Source organism: Heloderma suspectum, chromosome 9 (assembly GCF_057233095.1).
Source record: "Heloderma suspectum isolate Gila_16-S chromosome 9, 16-S_ref, whole genome shotgun sequence".
Lineage (NCBI taxonomy): Eukaryota > Metazoa > Chordata > Lepidosauria > Squamata > Helodermatidae > Heloderma > Heloderma suspectum.
In genome coordinates, this window is record NC_139466.1 from 26,424,283 (window position 1) to 26,444,385 (window position 20,103).

Here is a 20,103-nt window from a genome sequence, read left to right on the forward strand (position 1 = left end):
CTCACCCTGATATGCTAGCTTTCTATGAGCAGGGAGTTTTTAACACAGAGAAGAGTTCAAACATGTGATGACCTACCTGCATTTTGAAGTGCCACATTTTTGAGATACTGGTACCACATTCCCTGAATGTCTGAATGGGTACTTTGTTTAATCTGTCACTGATGGGAATTTTCTGCTGCAAGTATAACCCAGGAGTGGTGGCAGCTCTGTGAGCCTTGCTGGGCTTACAAGGGGAAGGAGATATATGTAATGTTGGGCCTGATGAACTGGGAGGGTAATAACAGCTGTTATCTCCTGTTGCTCCAGTACCAAGGCACTTCCACAAACATGGGCTTGTAAGCAGAGCCAGATAATCCACTTCCTGCGATTAATTTGCACATCTTATCTTGTTCTTGGCTTTGTTGTCTGCCTGGTGGGTTCGATGTGGCAGGTCAGGAGTAGGCAACATGGTGCCCTCCAGATGGTTTAGACTACAAGTCCCATCTGCCCCAGCTAGCATGGGCAGTGGTGAGGGATTATGGGGCCTGTAGTCAAAAACCTCTGGAGGTCACTGGGTTACCTACCCCTGTAGTAGATTCTTCATTGGGTGAAGAACTTCCCTGCTAGATCAAGCCAAAGGTCCATCAAGTCCAAGTGGGTTGAACCTCTTTCAGAATTCAGTTTCAGAGAAACTCTTGTGGCTGCATGTGAGTGGTGGATGAAACAGAAGGCAAAAGGGGCAGGGCAGAAAGCAAAGGGGTAGGGCCGAAAACACCAGCCTATTTTGGTTTAAAGCTCTTTCTGCTAGTAACCAAGCCTTAGGAGAGGCATTTCAACCTTTTAGAATGGAGGAAAAACTGCAGAGAACCCAAGAAACGACAAAACAATTTGTGGCCAGGGAAAAGGGGGTGTGGCCATCGGAGGACCCCAGGCGGGCCTGGTTTAGCCCCCAGGCAAGCTGGATTTGGTCCCCGGCCCTGAAGCTCTGCACCCCCGGCTTACACCCTCTGTGCTCTCCCGGTTTCCTCCTGCAGGCCTGTACAATTCCATGGACAGCTGGATGATCGTCCCCAACATCAAGCAGAATCACTACACAGTGCATGGGCTGCAGAGTGGCACACGGTACATCTTCCTCGTCAAGGCAATCAACCAGGCCGGCAGCCGGAACAGTGAACCAGCCAGGCTGAAGACAAACAGTACGTGTTCTCTGGGGCCGGGCCATTCTCCTGAGTTGCGAATGGGGTGTGGAGGCCACGGCGTGAATGGTCATGTTGTCAAAGCTGCTTTACAAACGTATGGTGCACCACCTTAAGAGTGAACTCTCCCTGCAGTGTGTGGCTGCCTTGGGAGGCCTGTCCCTCTTGCAGTTTCTCTGAAATGGGGCACATCCAAATAATTCAGAAGCTGCCCTTGGAAAGGCTCTGGTCCTGCCTATGTGGGTGCCATTTCTCTGCCTGTCTAAGGCTGTTGGGCTTGCTCACTGAGCTCCTTTTGCTGGCAGAAATGCGGTGTCCCTCAGAGCTGGCATCAAGGGCAGGCATGTTTGGGCTCCTGCCAAGGGCCCACGTCCCAGCAGCGGCCCACTGGTACGAGCTCCCTGGACTTTTTTTTAAAATCTGTTTTTTATTGTGAGTTTCAACAAAACAAACAAAAACATGACAAAACCAAAAAATTGAAAATATAACAACATACTCTAAAGTCCTCAGTTTTAGATATTACAATATTCAGGGCGGGGTGGTGGTGGTGGAGAGAGATAGATTACACATACACTTCAGTAGAAGCAGCCCAGATATCCAAATAGAAGTCCAGTCGCAAGTGACGCCTATATACCACTCTTTCAAATGTTGTTAGTGTTGTTAAGCCTTCAATCCATTGCATTATAGGAGGTAGGCTTTTATCCTTCCAGCATTGTAGTATCAGTCTTTTAGCAGCCAAGAGGGCCCCAAAGATCCATTTACGCTGACTGTGTGTTACATTCCAAAAAGCAGATAAATAGTTTAAGAGACCATGTACTTTCGTAAATATTAAAGAGCTTTCCAATACAAAGTTTATCTGTATGATAACTTCCTCCCCAAAGGAGGCAACTATTGGGCATTTCCAAAGCATAAGAATAAAAGAAGCGTTAACTGCATTACACCAAGAGCTCTCTGGACTTGCTCCTCCTCTTCACCATCGCAACCTGCTTGTTCATTTGCCTCCCATTCTGGCCCAGACAAAGGTGATGGTGAGAAGAATGAGCAGTTGAGGCCACTGCCTTCTTTCTCGCTGGCTCTCTGCAGATGGCAGCGAAGATAAAGAAGAGGAGGAGTAACAGGAGAGGTGAGAAGACAGGAGGCCCATTGAGGGTCTTGCCCAAGGGCCCTCAAGAACTTGGAGCTGATACTGGTGGCCTAGCTGACCTGTTCTTTCATAGTGGGAAGAAAGTAAGGTGGAGATGAGGACAAGATGTTTGCACTGGCTGTGGAAAGGGATGGGGAGTCAGTGGAGGGATCAATGGGCTTGGGGGGACACTTGCCAAGGTTACAAAGACCCGCTGTAACATCCAAGGGCCTGAAATACATGTTCAGATTTTCGATTGGATTTAGGAACTCTTGACTGAAAGTTTGATGAAAGTAGTGCCGTTTCTCCAGAGGCCCCACTTGGAATGTTTTAGGTTCCTAGTCCTAAACCAGGAGTCCTCAAGCATGGAAGCCATATTCGGCCCTCCTGGGGGCCCAGTCCAGCCCTCCAGGGTTCCCCATGTGGCCACACCACTTTCCTCCAACCGCCCAATCATTTGGTGCTTTCTCAAATTTTGTATAGGTTTCCCCGCGTGCTAAAAGGTTGAAATGCATCTTGTAAGGCTTCATTACTGGCAGCAAGACCTGTAAGCTAGAATATATTTTGGGGTGGGTTTTTTGTATATTTGGCGCATCCCTTTTGCCTTCAGCCCTTCCCACCGCTGGAATGTGTCCCCCAAGAGTTCTGAAAGAAGTTCCCCATCCCTGCCTGAACCTTTCCATGGAAGTGACAGGTTTTGTTGGAGCTAGTGGGCCGGAAAGGGTTAGAGCAGCCTTTTCCAACCCAGATGGTGGACTACAACTGCCATCATCCCTGATAGTTGGCCCTACTGGCTGGGGATAATGGGAATTATAGTCCAATGATGCACGGCCAGGGATCCAAGTTTGGGAAATGCTGGGTTAGAGGGTATTGGGAAGTTTTTTGTGTGCAACCAGCTGGGTGCAAATGATGGTGAATGATCCCGTTGTTATGACACTGGCTTGGATCCTAAGATAAGTTAACTTAAGGAAGATAACAGAAGGAAAGTTTCCTGTCTCCTCCACCCAGCAGCCCACCCCCACCCACCCCTTTGCCTCATTCTGCATCATTCAGGTGGGCCCTGCAGAGAGGCTGCAGGAGGGGAAGAGGGGACAGGAAAGTTTCCTTCCGTGAACTTCCCGAAGTTAACTCAAGTTAGGATCCTAGTCATTGGATTTTAACAGTTGTGTGAGATATTGAAGGTAGGCAAGGCATGCAGGGAGAACAGATGCTGAGAAGGAAGGAGGCAGGCTACACAGGAGATCCAGCACTCAAGGCACACTGTACAGGTGAGCTTCAAGTCTATGCTCTCGAATAACCTGACCCAGCCTTGCTTGGCCTGCAGAACCTGAATTTCCATGGGTTTGGGGAACCCGCCCAGTATTCCAGAAGCTCTGCCTCCCTCATTCTCGCTCTCGCTCTCTCTCTCTCTCTGCCTTGATGTTTCAATCCCGTCTGCCTTTCGCACTTGACTGGGTGTTTAAAATGATTTATTGCCTCCACTGCTCCCATCACTCTCTGGGAAGCACATGGGTGTGAAAATGAAAACCAAATCAAATCTCACCCGTTTGTTGAGGAAAGTGGCTCAGCTTTGATGAAAGCCGAGCCCCAGAGCCCCCCTCTCTTTTCTTTTATTATTATCGTTAAAAAATATGTATCACTCGGATATTTGTCTGGGCTCCAAAAAGGATGAATTGTTAGCTTGATGGATAAGCTGAATGCTAACAGACCACCCCCCTTTGTAGGGGTCTTGACTCATGTCAGGAAATGACTACGGAACAAGGGGCATGGAGGGGAAGTGGGGTGGTGAGGATGGCTCCCTACCGTGCCAGTCAGCGGAACTATTAGAATGCCGCTAAGTGCTCTGCGTCACAGTGAAACTCCATTTGCTAGATTAACTGAGCACCCAATCAAAGACCCTGTTTGGATTCTTTGGTGTGGATCTGTCACCTTTTGGCTTCCTACGCTTGTCAAATACGGAGCAGGGATTTCAGGGAAAATGCCTCAGAAATTCGAAGTCCTCTGATTACATTGCCGATTTGTAAGGCGAGTCTGTGAACAGAAGCAGCACCTCCCCCCCGCCCCTTTTCACGCTGGGAAGATTGCCTGACTATTGAAACCTCCAGCATCTCCCAGCTCCGAGGGGGAGAATGAAGGGGGACGTTCAGACAGAGAGATTTGCAATCAGTACTGAGGTGCTCAGCTGTACCCTGGCCTTCTCATTAAAGTTGCTCCGAGGCTTCCCTGGGAGACACCTGCAGAAGGAACTCCAGAACTCAGAAGGCCATAATACTAGAATCCAATGGGGTCATCCCACGACCCTGAATGGTGGGAGATTCAGGACAGATCTTCACACAGTGTATAATTAAACAAGAGAATTCACGGCCACAAGGTGTAGTGAAGGCCACCAAGCTGGATGGCTTTAAAAGGGAATTTGACAAATTCATGGAGGATAAGGCTATTGATGGCTACTAGTCCTGATGGCTCTATGCTACATCCAATATCAGAGGCAATCTGCCTGGGTGCACCAGCTGCTGGGGAACGTGGGTGGGAAGGTGGTGTTGCACTCATGTCCTGCTTGTAGGCTTCCCATTGGGGCAGCTGGTTGGCCACAGTGTGAGCAGAATGGTGGAATAGATGGACCCTTGGTCTGACCCAGCAGGGCTCTTCTGATGTTCTTATTAGGCTCTGTTGTCAGTTGCTGGGCCCTTGTGAGTCTTCCTTGGCCATCTCCCTTTGAGCGGAACTTCCTAGGTTGGGCAGTTCGTTCACATTTTGTCTTTCTATTGGGGCAGCTGAGTAGAAAATAGGGGTGGTTGTTCCACCAAGGCCGCTTTGAACTCAAGCAGCCAGATGTATTTGGCCAGGCTGTTCACATCCAGCCAAGGCCAGTCCTAGTGGGGGAGAATACATGGGCTTTATCAGACACACTGAGAAAGGTATGCTTCCCCCTTCCCCAAAATACATGGCAACTATCCAATCTTGCCTTATTTTTTTTCTAGCTGTGGCTTGCGTGCATTCATGCATATGAGGGGTGGAGAACTTCAGGCCTATGGGCCAAATCCAGTTCACTTGGGGTCCCAGTCTGGCCCTCTGTGGTTCCCCAGAAGACCACGCCCCTTTCACCTGGCCCTGCGCCTTCCCCCCAGCCACTGAACTTTTGATCAGTTCCCTCCACCCTATTCTAAAAGGCTGAAAAGCCTCTAAGGCTTTGTTAAAGGCAGTAAGAGCTTTAAGCTAAAATATGCTGGGTTTTGTTGCCCTGCCCTCTTCACCTTTGGCCACACACCCTTTTGCCTTTAGCCCTGCCCACCACTGGAATGCGGCCCCCGAGAGCTTGTCCAAAACGGAATTTGGCCCTTGGACTCAAAAGAGGTTCAACACTCTTGTTCAAATACATTGAAAGTATTTCTGTTTCTATTCTAAGATATTGCCTCCCCTGCAGGCAGCTCACAACATCACTTACAATATTAAAAGGTTTATAAAAAACAATAAATTGTTCTATTGTTCAATGGTTTGAAAGCTACTTCTGGGTATGACGGCCCCCCCTGAATGCCAACAGATGACTTCTGCAGTTCTGCTTCTGTTGAGGAATAGAAGCAGATTTGTTTCCCCCCCCCCAATACAAATATACACTCTTCTGTCATATATTGTTGAGAAATTCCCAAACCTCTCTAAGAGACTGAACTTGGTAACTCCACAAAGCTCAAGATCACCCTGGAGGGAAAGGTGGCATGCCTGCCTGTTACAGTGACTTGCATATTAACTGGAATAGTTTCTGAGGAACTCCAAGACATGCAGCCACAGATCCCCAAAGCAGGCTGATCTGTGGGAGCACCACCCTGCCCCCTCAGAACAGTTTTGGCCCATTCTCTTATCTGATATAGCACCACCTTTCCAACCATACTTGTATCAAGGGGACTAGCTATCATGAATGTGGTAAGAAATCACCTTGCTTGGTCAGACCAAAGACCGCTTGCAGGCCCTGGGTAGAGAAGAAGATTGGACCAGATGACATCCAAGGTTGCTTCCAACTCTGTGATTGGTCCATCTAGCCCTGTACGCTTTCTCCAAAAGTGACTATTCAAAATGACCCTGGGAAACTCACAAGTAAAATGTGATGGTGTGGCTTCTCAGAGGTTTTCTGCCTCTGTACATGGATGACTCCATATTGCTTATCTATAGCAATAAAAGAGGATTGTGTGTGTGTGTCTGTCCGTACATCAGCGCCACTGTGCCAAGACAGTGAAAGCTAGACGCCTCAAATATGCCATGCAAACTAAGGGGGCCCTAAGGGTGTGTGCCTCGGGCTTATTTTGGTATTTCAATGCATTAATTACTTTTAATGTGTCCATGTGCTTGAAGCCTTCAGTAACATCTTCAGCCACCGAAAACTTCCCTAACCAGCACATAGCTTTGCAGTCCATGCAGTTTGAAGCTAAGGGAGATTAGTAGGCCGAGGGACACAGTGAAGTGCCTGTCTCCTCTCCCCTGCTGTGGGGCAGCCCCCTGCCCCTGAGAATGGAGCGGACACCGCCTCACTGACGCCAAAACCGCCAGCTTCACTGGGTGCAGTTCTCCTGTTGGGTAGAAATGCTGGTGAGGTCTAGTTCCCAGTGGCTGGAGAGGCGGCAGGGAGCTGGTGCAGGGAAGGCTAGCATGCTGTATAGCAAGGGAACAGCCTGGAAGCACAGAGGGAAGTAAGGTTGTGGTTCCCTTTGGAAATGAGATGCCCAGATTGTGGGAGGCCGTGGAACTGTACAGAGCATGCAGTGCTGTAGGATTGGCTTTCCAAGCTCACCTCATTTCTAGGACTAGGTTTCTATTGATTGATAGATTGTATTTTTAATCTACCCAATTACAAATGTCCTCTGGGTTGATTGCAAGAGGTTGATACAATAAAATATGATACACTACAAAATAACAAGACAGCACAGGATATATAAATACAGGCATACAGTCTAAAAATGTAAGCCTTTAAAATGCCTGGAAAAAAGGAAGGTCTTTGCCTGGTGCTAAAAAGATAACAATGGAGGCACCAGGCGAGCCTCCTTAGGGAGGGTGTTCCAGAAATGAGGAGCCACAACTGAGAAGGCCCTTTCTCCTGTAGTCACCCGCCTAACTTCCTTCAGCTGAGGCACCTGGAGCAGGCCTCCGTAGATAAACCAAGGGATTGAGCAGTTACATTCAGGAGGAGACATTCCTTTAGAAACTCTGGTTCCAAACTGTTTAGGGCTTTAGAAGTCAACTCAATCACTTTGAATTGGGCTCAGAAATGGACTGGAAACCAGATCATATCGACTGGTCCCATTTAGTAGCACAGCAGCTCCGTTTTGCACTAACAGGTTTCCGAGTTGCCTTCCGAGGTAGCGTCACCTAAAATGCATTGTAGTAATTGAGGTGGCTGCGGTTCCTTCCTCCAGTCAGTGGCCTGGGGAATCTGCGCCTGGCCCAGTGGACTTTTGGGGCAAGCCCCGAATTGCATCTAGTAAAATCTCCAACTGACACAAAACACGAGGAATTAGATGAAGTGCAACTAGCAACACATGGGAGCCTTGTGCAGTTGATACAGTTCAGTTGTGGGGGTGTCTGCGTGGACACTGATTGACTGTCTAGAACAGCAGAGGAGGGTGGGGTGGATTTTTTGTCCCCCCACCTCTCAGCCTTAGGAAATGTGCACGCTGGTGGCTGAATTTTGTCACCGCTGCCCAGCAGGGTCCCCAAAACCTCATTTTCTGCCTTTGATTGGTTTCTGCGGCCCAAGCCCCACACGAGGAAAAAGGCCCTTGAAGCCGTGAGTTTCCATCGGCAGCAGAAAAATTACTGTGAAGCCGCGAGGGCGTGCTTTCCTGTGCGGTGTAATAACAGAGCTTCTGCTGTGGGGAGTGACTGGTGCTGGCGGTGGGTGTGAGTGTCGGAGGGGAAAGACTCAATGCTGCACGTGAAACTATTACACCAGCACTTAAGAGGGCTGTTCTCTCTCTGCAGAGCTTCGTGTGGTGCAGAGTGGTAGGTGGCAGTAATCCAACCGAAACTCTCCCCACGACCTGAGTTCGATCCCAGCGGAAGCTGGTTTTCAGGTAGCCGGCTCAGGTCGACTCAGCCTTCCATCCTACTGAGGTCGGTAAAATGAGTACCCAGCTTGCTGGGGGAAAGGTAGTTAGGACTGGGGAAGGCAATGGCAAACCAGCCCACTATACAGTCTGCCAGGAAAATGCCAAGGAAAAACGGTGTCCCTCTAGGGGTCAGTAATGACTCAGTGCTTGCACAAGAGGAACCTTTCCTTTTTTCCTTTTCTCTCTCCGCACCGTGCCTGGAGAACTCCCATTAATGCTAACAGAGAATAAAGCCTTTAAGGGATTCAAACCACTTAGATCTGATTTCTCCTGCTTTGCTGGGTCTTCAGCTCCATTTCTGCCCTGCCCAGAAACATCTCAATGACTGTCTGTTAGCAACCCCAGAACAGCTGGAAGCGTTCTTAACTGTGAAACTGGAGCTGGTGTCCGGCTGCAGCCATTCCAGTTAATACCTCCGTAGGCCGCTGGCAAAGTTAAGATTCCTTTAGTTACATTTAAAACACACACCCGGAGATACATCTAGGCAAGCATCCAAAAAACATCCCAAAAGGCAGCTTGGTCATTGTCATGTGTGACCTCAAGCCTTTTGTGTACTCAGCATGAACACTGTTTTGCAGGAGAATCACATGGGACCGCTTTTCCTAGATTGTAGCACTGTTTGTTTATTTATTTAATTAATGTTTGTATCCCACCTTTCAGGCTGAAACCCTCCCAACACAGCTCATAAAAGTCAATAAAATGCCTATATCGAACAACCCCCCCCCCCGAAAAAAAATAAAATCAACAGATCAGCAGCTAAAACAGCAGCTGTTAAAAATCTATGAACACCAGCATAAAGCCACCAGTCAAATGTCAACTGGAACAAAAAAGGTTTTAAAATCCAATTAAAACTCATCACTGAGGGGGTCATACACACTTCCTGGGGGAGAAAGTTCCAAAGATGTGGGACCACCACTGAAGAGGACCCATCTGTCATATCCACCAGGGTGATCTTTCTTAGCAGTGGACTAGACAGAAGGGCCTCTAAGGTCAATCTTAAGGCCTGGTCAAGTTCTTATGGGTATTTGTAGTCCTTCACGTAAAGCCCAAAATGTTTAGGGCTTTAAAGGGCATAACCAGCACTTTAAATTGAGCCCAGAAACAAATATGCAACCAATATAACTGGTATGCTAGGCTGACATTCTCCTCGCAACCTGCTAGGTTTTGGAGAGCCAGTGTGATGTAATCATAGTGGATGGAGTGTTGTATCAGACCCAGGTTCAAATCCCCACTTGGTGCTGCGGTTCACTGCTTGACCATGGGCCAATCGCTGTCTCTTAGCATAACCTACATGCCAGGGTTGTTGTGAGGATGAAGGGGGGGGTCAGAGGGAGAAAAACCACTTAAGCTCCTTAGAGGAAGCACAGAGTACAAATGCAATGAAAGAAGGTTTCCTATTGCTCTAACCTCTGTTCTGTACTATAAGCCTATATAGTGTGGAAGCCTTTTCCTTATTTTTATGAGAAGCATTTCCTTTGTCTAATTGTTCTTCCCAGACAGTGAGTTGATGCTGTCCCATCGCTGGGAACATGACTGTCCTATTCAGCTCCTTGCTATGCAAACACACACACACACACACACACACTTCATTGCAATGAAGGAGTCAATTAAGCAGGCCAAGAGTGAAATAGAATTTTCACTGGCAAACAAGGATTTTCCAGAGATAAGTCAGGGACGTAGCCAAGGTCAAGCACACAGGTAGAATCAGAATCCAGAGGCAGCATCAGGCAGAAGTCCAAGGTCAATAATATAGGGGTCCAAACATGAGTTAAGGTCAGGATATAAGAACATAAGAAAAGCCCTGCTGGATCATACCAAGGTCCATCTAGTCTAGCATTCTGTTCCCACAGTGGCCAACCAGGTCCATGCTGGAAACCCACAAGCAGGACATGCGTGCAACAGCACCTTCCCACCCATGCTCCCCTCCAGGTGTACATAGGCATACCGCCTCTGATATGGGAGGTGGCATGTAGCGAGTAGGCATCAATAGCCTTCTCCTCTATGAATGTGTAAAGTCCAGACAGAAAATGCAGGCTTATATTCCTAGGGCCTCCTGAGCCCCACCCATAGCTCAGCTGCTGTATGTCACAGTGCTTACTCCTGAGGAGTTCTTTCTTGGAGTCGGGTACTTCATCTTAAAGGAGCCTTATTGCTCTGCCTCTTAAGGCCACGGCACTCTCTGGAACAGAGTGGATGCTCAGCCTCTGCCTCTGAAGCAGAATTCTGAGGGCCCAGGCTCCCCCATGTCTCCTTCATCTGTCTCATAGAGTTCTAGCTCCTCAGAAGAGAAGGAAGATCCCTCCAGCAGGGGCATAACAGTGAGGCTTTTCATAAGATGGTGCCTTTTGTAGAAGAGTCAAAGACTTCAGCAAGCAGACCAGCCATGAGTCACAACTTGTGGGAGCAAGTTGAGAGGGGGCATAGCTCCATGGAGGAACACCTGTTTGGGGGCAGAAGGTCCTAGGTTCAGTCCTGGGCGTTTCCAGTTAAAAGGTGTTGGGAAAGACCCTTTTCACCCTGTGACCCCAGAGAGCGATTGTTATCCAGTGTACACCTCTTTCAGCTCGAGGGCCACATTCCATTTCAGAGAAGCTCCCAGGGGCTGCATTTCAGTGGTGGGCGGGGCCAATGGCAAAGGAGGCAGGGCCAAAAAACCCTGCATATTTTAGCTCAAAACTCTTTTGCTGCTGGTAACTAAGGAGAGAAATACCATAGGACAGATATTTCAACCTTTTAGAATGGGGGGAAAGAACTGCACCAAAGCTGGGAAACCAGAAAACAATTGGCTGGGGAAAGGGGCTGTTGGCATGTGGGGAGCCCCGGGGGGGGGCAGATTTGCTCCCCCCTACCTGAGGTTCTGCACTCTTGGCAATGTTGGGCTAGGTGGACAAATAGTCTAACCTGGTATAAGGCAGCTTTCCTGTGTTCCTGGCCTGGGCATTTGCATTACCTTCCTCAAAGCCAAACTGGGCCTGTTTCTCACTGGCAATAGTTACCGGTGGAAATGTGCTTCTTGACAGGAAGCTGTGGAACTCCCTGCCTCAGGAGGGTCATTTAGCCGCTTCCTTCCCAGCCTTCAGAAAGATTAACACTGATTTTGTTCAGATGTGTGTTTGCTGCTGTCTGAGTCCCAGAGTTTATGAGGCTCCTATTTTTAGTTATGTTAGTTTTAAATCGGTTTTATTCACTGGAGGCTGGTGGCTCTGATGTCAGTGGGGAATGAATCCGCTCCAGGTTTCAGTCAGAACCAGTCAGAACTCTAAAGGAGCTATCCAAGGTGCGGAAGCTATCAGCACCTTGGATAGCTCCTTTAGAGTTCTGACTGAAACCCAGAGCGGATTCACCACCCCACATTCATTCATTCATTCATTCATTCATTCTATTATGACTATATCCCACCTCTTTACCTCCTTAAGGAACCCAAGGTGGCATACATAATCCTCCTCCTCCATTTTATCATCATAACAACAGCCCTGTGAGGTGGGTTGGGCTGAGAGTCTGTGACTGGCCCAAAGTCACCCAGTGAGCTTCATAGCCCGATTGGGGAGTAGAAACTGGATCTCCCGACTCTCAGTCCAGCGCTCTAGCCACTACACCACACTGGCTCTGACATCGGAGCCATCAGCTCCCGCTGGTTTTATTGCTATGATTATGTTTTGGAGCGGCCCCTGAGGAATCAGGGAAGCAGCATATCAGTCAGTCAATAAGCAAGCACACAACTGCGTTGAAAGAGGAACATTTTAATTCGTTTGTACTTCTTTGTACTATTTAGACTTCTATTTATAGGGTCTAATTGTACAAGTTTTAATGTTGTAAAGCCGCCTTGAGTCCCAGTACTGGGGAAAAGGCGGGATATAAATATAATGATGATGATGGTTTGTTTGTTTTCAATGTTGTGCCTTCCGTCTCTTTCTGGTCCCTGCAGGCCAGCCGTTCAAACTGGACCCCAAGATGGCTCACAAAAAGCTCAAGATCTCCAATGACGGGCTCCAAATGGAGAAAGACGAGAGCTCCCTGAAAAAGAGCCACACGCCCGAGAGGTTCAGCGGGACGGGGTGCTACGGGGCGGTGGGCAACGTCTTCATCGACAGTGGCTGCCATTACTGGGAGGTGACGGTGGGCTCCTCCACCTGGTGAGTGGCTCCACTGCGGATGCCAGTGTAGGGTGACTGGGCAGAGGAGGGACTATCCCACCAGCAGCCTGTTTGTAGGTGTGGGTCAACAGTGCTGGGTGGGTGGGCGTAGTGCTCCTTTCCCTTACTCCAAGGGTGGGCATCTGGTGGCCCGTGAGATGTTTTGGCCTACAACTCCCACGAGTCCCAGCCAGCATAGCCAGTGGTGATGGCTGATGGGAGTTGTAGGCCTCAGCACCAGGACCTTGCCCTCCCCTGCCTGATTTGGAGCCCCATCTCCGTATGGCAGGTGTTGAGCCTCTTTCAGCCCGAGGGCCAAATTCCATTTCAGAGAAGCTCTCGGGGGCCGCATTCCAATGATGGGTGGAGCTGAAGGTGAAAGGAGGTGTGGCCAAAGGCAAGGGGCATGGCTAAAACACTAGGACATTGTAGCTTCAACCTCTACTCAGTAACTAAGCCTGAGTAGAGGCATGTCAACCTTTTCCAGTGGGGAACAAAACTGCACGGAAGCCAAGAAAACGCCAAAGGATTGGTGCTTGGGGGAAAGGGTGTGGAGCCCAAGGAAGGGGGCATGGCTGGATTTTGCCCCCAGGCCTGAGCTTCTGCTCCCCTGATGTATGATATTTCCTCCCACGCAGTCCTCAGCCACAGAATTTAAAGACAGCTATTTAAAAGAGACTTGGTGGTGCTGTACGAAACCAAAGCAAAGCAGAGAGCTTAAGATCATAAGCACCCAAAAGGGCCATGTTTCTGTTTCCAGCCAGCAGCTGCCCAGACATTCCTGGGAAGGTTATAAAAGCAGGGCCCTTCCTGTATTGCTGGTCTCCAGCCTCTGGTAGCTAGAGGAATTCGGCTCCTGAACATGGCAGCTCCATTTTAGCTATCATGGTTAATAGCTGCTTTTATCATCCCTGTATTTGTTTGGTATCTCAGTGTAGTGGCCACTTCCATTTCTTCTGGCAGTGACTACAAGAACCCCGTTCGTGGTTAACATATAGTCTCTCAGCCTTGAAAGTGACAGCACCCGTTAGCCAAGTAGTTCAGTCAGTGGAGGCTGGTGGCTTTGATGTTAGTGGGGTGGTGAAGCCGCTCTGGGTTTCAGCCAGGACTCTAAAGGAGCTCTCCACAGTGCTGAACCTATTCTGGGGTTATGGTTCTGCACCTTGGATAGCTTCTTTAGAGTCCTGACTGGTTCTGACTGAAACCCAGAGTGGATTCACCACCCCACTGACAACAGAGCCCCCTGCCTCTGCTGAGTTCAGTGCTGGGTCCCAAAAGGACCAAATGTATTTCACTGGCTTGACCACTTAGGGAAAGTTCTATATAAACTGTGGTTGTTATTGATTCCAATGGGAACAGAATCTACAGGCTTAACGCCAGGAGTAGGTTGCTGGTTTATTGTGCCGACCCTATCAGGAACCTCCTACTCTCCCCACATGCCCCCTTGCCAGCCGAGCCCCCTTTACATCCCCTGCATGGGACAGTGGGATCCTACCCAGCGCAGCATCACAGGACACGGCCAGCACAGAAGATGTATGGATTTCATTAGTGAGTCATCTTGCAGGGAACTGCTCTTGCTTTGGAAATGTGTGTGTCTCTCCGAAAGCTGTCTGTGCACGGTCCCTTCCACTGAAGGGCTTAATTTAAAAATACACGTTGGCGGCAGCAGCAGCAGTACCGACTGTATGTATTCCTTCAAGGTACGTGCAAGAGACGCGGCGCTCGCTCTGCACTGCAGGGAGGGAGGGTGCGGATAATTGAGCCGGGGTACGGCTGTGACTCAAAACCAGCCTCGGGCATGTGTCACACAGAAATGCATTGATCAAAGGCACAGCGGGGACCTGCGGCTTCCAGCAGATGCAGCTGAAACATTGCTGGGCCCCGCACAGTTCCCCAGTTGCCCTCCTCCAAGCCAACCTCCATTCTTCCTTTGTTTGCCCCGACAAAGCACAGGGTTCCGTTTGCGGGGGGCTAGGGGGAAGGAGGGGCTCCACCTGGTAGCTCCAGAGAGTCACTCCAGCCCATTGTTACATTTGGTCGACTCTCAGGACTCTTGTTGCTTTGCAAGGTTGCTGTCACTGAACCTTGGTCAGGTGGTTGACAGCAGTATGCCTGATCGATTTGTTTTGATTCGTGGCCTGCCCCAAAGGCTCTGGGTAGGTAATAACATGCTTCAGGCACAAAACTTCTAGTAGTGTTGAAGCCTGACCCTCAGTCTAGCCTTCTCTCTCTGTGTTCACTATTATGTATGTATGTATATATGTAAGAGAAGGTCTTTCTTTCTTTCTTTCTTTCTTTCTTTCTTTCTTTCTTTCTTTCTTTTTTATGAATGAATGAATGAATGAAACGGTCTTATTAATTAATTAATTAATTCATTCAAGAAATGGTCTTTATTTATTTATGAATGAATGAAACGGTTTTGTTTGTTTGTTTATTTATTTAAGAAAGGGTCCTAATTATTTATGTAAGAAAGGATCATTTATTTATTTATTTATTTGAGAAAGTGTCTTTATTTATTTATTTAGTTATTAAAGCATCTTATGTATTTATGTATTTATTTAAGAAAGTGTTTTATTTATTTATTTATTTATTTAGGGGAGGGTCTTATTTATTTATTTATTTTAGAACATTTATATACTGCTTCCCATTTTAAAGTGGTTCACAACATATTACAAAACATTACATTATTAAGGGTACAATCATATTGGATCTCACTTGATACTCATAAGCCTCCAAACTTGCTGGTATGCAGTTTAGCTATACGGGCATTTTCGTATCAGGGAAGTGGACGGAAGGAGGCTGGGATACAGCATAAGCTGTCCTCTCCCTGCCCACTGGCATGCCCTCATTCCTTCCTCTCCAAGCTTGTTTTTGGGAGCTGGAGGGGATGGGGAGCTCGGACTCCTGGGTCCGAGGTCGGAGCGCTGTCTTTGGCCTCGGATCCAGTAATCTGAAAAATCCTTGCACCCCCCCCAGACGCTGCCTAGGGGCCATAAGATTGCACTCCTCAAGCATGCAACATTTAGATAACTTAATGGTTAGGAGACACTGGGGTAAACAAGTACGTTTTTCGTAATCATCGGAAGCACGTGATCGTGAGTGCCTGACGTATCGCAGAGGGGAGATCATTCCAGAGGAAGCTTCTGTAGCTTCCTTTACAGGGATGGAGAACCTCAGACCCATGGACCAAATCTGGCCCTCTTAGGATCGCTATCAAGCCCCCCAAGGTTCCCCAGTTGGCCATACACCCTTCCCCTTTACCCCCCCCCCCAATGTTTGGTAGTTTCTTAGTTTTATGTGCAATTTTTCCTCCATTCTAAAAGGTTGTAATGCCTTTCCCAAGGCTTAGGGACTGGCCGTAAGAGCTTCTTCTTTTCTTTTTTAAATAAATGTCTTTACTATTTTTAAACAGTTTACTTTACAAAACAAATCACTGCGAACACTAAGAAATTACAATTTTTTAGACAGTGGCAACACTAAAACTATTACAAACATTAAAGAGCAGTGAGCTCCACCTTACCACAATAAAACATCTAGACAGAAATAACCTTTAAACTTACAATAAAGGAAATGGATTACCAGGTATCACACCTTGCTTATAATTCCGCCTAAATGGCGGCCATTCCCATTCAAATTGATTTATCTTGAATCTTTCCTGCTTAGCCCAATGAACCCATGTAATTTTGCTTAGGGTTGCCATGCACCACTCTTTTAGTCTAAGTATTTCCTTTCTTTTTCAGTATTTGGCAAGTTACAATATGCTGGTTTAAAAAAAAAAGAAAAAAAGCTTTGCCCCCCGCTTTTCCCTTTGCCCCTGCCTGCACTGAAATGTGGCCTCCAAGAGCTCTGAAACTGAATTTAACCCTTGGGCTGAAAGAGGTTCCCCACCTCTGCTGAACACACTTAGGTCTGGCACGTTCAACATTCAACAACCTTTCCTGGCCTTTACCATTTCAGACTGCAGGAGTGGGGTGAGGAAATCACATTTTTGAATGGCATTCCAAGCCCTCCCTGGCCATAGGGAACTAGCACATTTTAGAGAGGTCTAGGCAGGAACTGCTTTGGATGTTTTCATCTTCTACATGCAGAAAGGTTTTCACATGATGGGGGAGAGCTAAAAATTCAACTCCCTTCACGTATTGGCACAGTCCATGGGAGTCTCATGTTGCATGGTTTTCTAAATACGTATATCGGTGCTCAGACATATGCTGTGGCAAGTCTCCAAGAGGACAGGATTTGCAAAGTGTCTCTTTGTGTATCCCTGCCATCCTGTTGAAGTGAAGAGGTCACTCTCTGTCAGAGTGAAAAGCAACAAGGGCCACAGTTCTTGGGGTCTAAAGAAACCTGTAGAAATCTGTAGAAAGAGTCCTGTGGCACCTTAGAGAGGCTAGCTGGTTTCTTGAGGTATCAACCTTTTCCAAGAAGAGGCCTCAGATGCATGCAGTGGGCAGAGAAGGTATGCTTTGCTCTTGGGCTCAGGTACTGCAGAAGACGACTAAATGTAGCAATGTAAGCCCTACAGATAAAGAATACCCTGTAATAGCTGGGTTGTGAAGTAGGAGAACACACATCATCTTCCCATGGATTGCACTTGATGCAGCATGAAATTTGGAATTCCTACGTAGTCTTTTATCAGGAAAATGCGGGGGGCGGTGTATGGGTGGGAATTCCTTTTCTTTGTGAAAAACCAAGCCATCATTTGTGTGTGTGTGTTTGTTTGCTTGCTTGAGTAATAGCCCGCCTTTCAACAGGTTCCCACAGTGACTTACAAGAAGTTAAAATTACCATAAGACAAATTAAAACAAAGCATTGAACCAAGAATATTAAAACAACCACAGTATAAGCAGTATAAAAGCAAGTCAGCAGAATTAAAACAGACCAAGCAGCGTAAAAGCAACGAACGTAGGATTGAAAAACGTGGCAATACAAGCCTGCTATCAAAATGACCTCAAAGTAGGTGCTGGACGAGCCTCCCTGAGGAGAGCATGTCTCAGTCGGGATGCCACCACCAAATAGGCCCTTTCCCCTGTTCCCCGGCCACACTTCAGATGGCAGGTACACCCAACCAACAGTGACTTCCTTGCAACATTTTTATCCCTTCCTCCAAGGAACTCAAGGTGGCATACATATATTCTCTCCCCCTTTATTATCCACACAATGACCCTGTGTGGTAGACTAGGCTGAAAGAGATAGTGACTGGCCTAAGGGAACACAGTGTGCATCACGGCCGAGTGGGGATTTGAACCCGGACCTCCCTGGCTGAAGTCCAGTGCTTAGCCACTACACCACACTGGCTGAGTCAAACTAGTTACTCGGTTCCAGTTGATGTCTCTCGTTCTGGCTTCCCTTGTGAACGTGCCTCTTGGTTTCCCCCCTGCCCTCCAGGTACGCCATCGGCATTGCCTACAAGTCAGCCCCGAAGAATGAGTGGATCGGCAAGAACTCCTCCTCCTGGGTGTTCTCCCGCTGCAACAACAACTTTGTCGTGCGGCACAACAACAAGGAGATGTTGGTGGATGTTCACCCACAGATGAAGCGCCTGGGCGTTCTCCTGGACTATGACAACAATGTCTTCTCCTTCTATGACCCAGCCAACTCCCTTCATCTCCACACCTTTGAGATTTCTTTCATCCTGCCCGTCTGCCCCACCTTCACCATTTGGAACAAATCTTTAATGGTTGTCTCGGGTCTGCCCGCCCCAGACTTTATAGACTACCCTGAACAGCAAGAGTGCAATTGCCGGCCACAGGAGTCCCCGTATGTATCAGGGATGAAGACCTGCCATTGAGGAGTCGGGAAGCCCCTGTTCCCTTCCAGCCAAGCCTCAGGAACTTCTGCGCAACGAGACTGGAAGGTGGGCCCCTGTCTCCTGCGGTGGCCTGTGGCTGCTCGCCAGGTCTAGCCAACTTCTCTCCCGAGGAAAACCCACCTGTTGGAGGAGGAGTGTGGGGGGTGTTTTACGAACTAAATTTTAGTTTTATTTTTTTGGGTAGCACTACTGAATTTTCTCCAATGGAGTTGGCATGTCTTGTTTGTTTCCTGGTGGGGAAAGGGTGTCATGGCAGGACGTGGGGCAGGGCAGGCCTTCTCCGCTGCCAAGAAGTTGAAGAACTAGAGCTTTCTACTGTATAGAGAGGGAGAGGGAGAGAGAGAGAGAATTCTTAGGGTACCTTGCAGTTCTCCAACCCACCATTTTGAGAGAGAGCCAAGCAGAATTGGAAGCCTGGAAAACATAGGACTGTCCCACATATTGCTGCCACAAGTGACAATTGTGCACGTGGGCTATTCATTTCAGCCTTGTGCAGATGTTGCCTCCGTGCCTTTAGACTGTGTATGGAGCAGGGCTGTTGCTGGGCCTGGGCCGATGGAGCCCAAAATCTGTTTCCCAGGGCTCCAGATCTATTACCCAGAGTCCTGAGAGTCTGTTGATGCCAGTGGAAGATTTCTTTCTTACAGGGGATGATTGTGGCATGGCAGTTAAATTTAGAAAAAAAACTTCCATGGAAGCTTTTCTTCTAAGCATAATTGCATGGGATGGGGGCAGTTTTCCTTCAAGAGGGAAAGAGAAAGAAGCCCGGGGGGTGGGGGGAGTTTGCAAATTAATTTGAACTGAAAAAGAACTACTGATTTGGGATCATCTGGAGCAGGGTGCAAATTAATTGAATAATGTATTTTATTTGAGCTGGTTTGGATGGGAAATTAATTGGCCAGCTTTGCCTCTTGGGAAATGTAAATACATCCTCGTAATTATTTCTCAATATGAATATATAGGTATAAACGTGCATATGCAAATTTAACGTGGATTTTTGACCTGTGGGTGTGGGACCTGAATCTTTTAACTGCCTAGCAATGCTGTGGGTGTGGAGGAAGGGGCGGGACTATGCCCAATTGCTCCACCCTCGGCATTGCTTGCCACATGAGCCCTGACCACCTCCCTCAGTGTCCACGTGTTCAGCGCAATGTCTGCAAAAGGGGGCCTACACACGAACAGCCTAGGCTCCCCTTTTGCGGATGTTCTGCCACACACACATATAGTAAAGGTCCACAAAGTCGGAGGCAGGGCCAGCAGATGCAATCCTGTGCCCTCCCCCATGCATAGTCTAAATGCACAGAGACAACGTCAGCAGAGAGCTCTTGGGTAAATGCAATGCCTACATGCTGGAAAGCCTTGGCTGATCGCAGCTTCAGTGCATGCCTGTTTACATGCAGCAAAAAATACCCATGGCTATGAGAGGTGCAGATTGACTTTATGTCCTGCTCAGAAGTGCCTTCCATGCAGGGATTTTGTAAATGCACAACACAGCCCAAAGTACCACAAGGAATGCGTTCAGAAATGGGTGACACAGTGGCTGTTTGGAAAGCTATAACTACTGTAGCGTATCTGGCTTTTGAGAGGCAAAGGAATTGGCCCCTTGCTCCTTGGGCCACAGAGGTGATTCCGGATGCATTTTCCTATCTAAGTTGGGTTTGGCAGCGGATTTTTTAAAAATAGCAAAATGTCTTACCAGCAGCTGGGATCTCCTCAAAGCCAAGTGAGGTCCTCTGGCTGCTCCCATCTTCTTTTCTCATGAATGGGC

At 48.1% G+C, this 20,103-nt stretch overlaps 1 protein-coding gene across 1 annotated transcript in view; it reads left to right on the forward strand.

Moving 5' to 3' along the window:
* Positions 1 to 19,315, forward strand: part of MID2 (midline 2) — a 227,131-nt gene extending 207,816 nt beyond the window's left edge. The window contains exons 8-10 of the mRNA XM_084813324.1: positions 1,014 to 1,175; positions 12,319 to 12,526; positions 17,912 to 19,315. Coding sequence (XP_084669450.1) covers positions 1,014 to 1,175; positions 12,319 to 12,526; positions 17,912 to 18,314 — 773 coding nt within the window. The 3' untranslated portion in view covers positions 18,315 to 19,315. The remainder of the gene's footprint in view (positions 1 to 1,013; positions 1,176 to 12,318; positions 12,527 to 17,911) is intronic.
* The last annotated feature ends 788 nt before the right edge of the window (positions 19,316 to 20,103 follow it).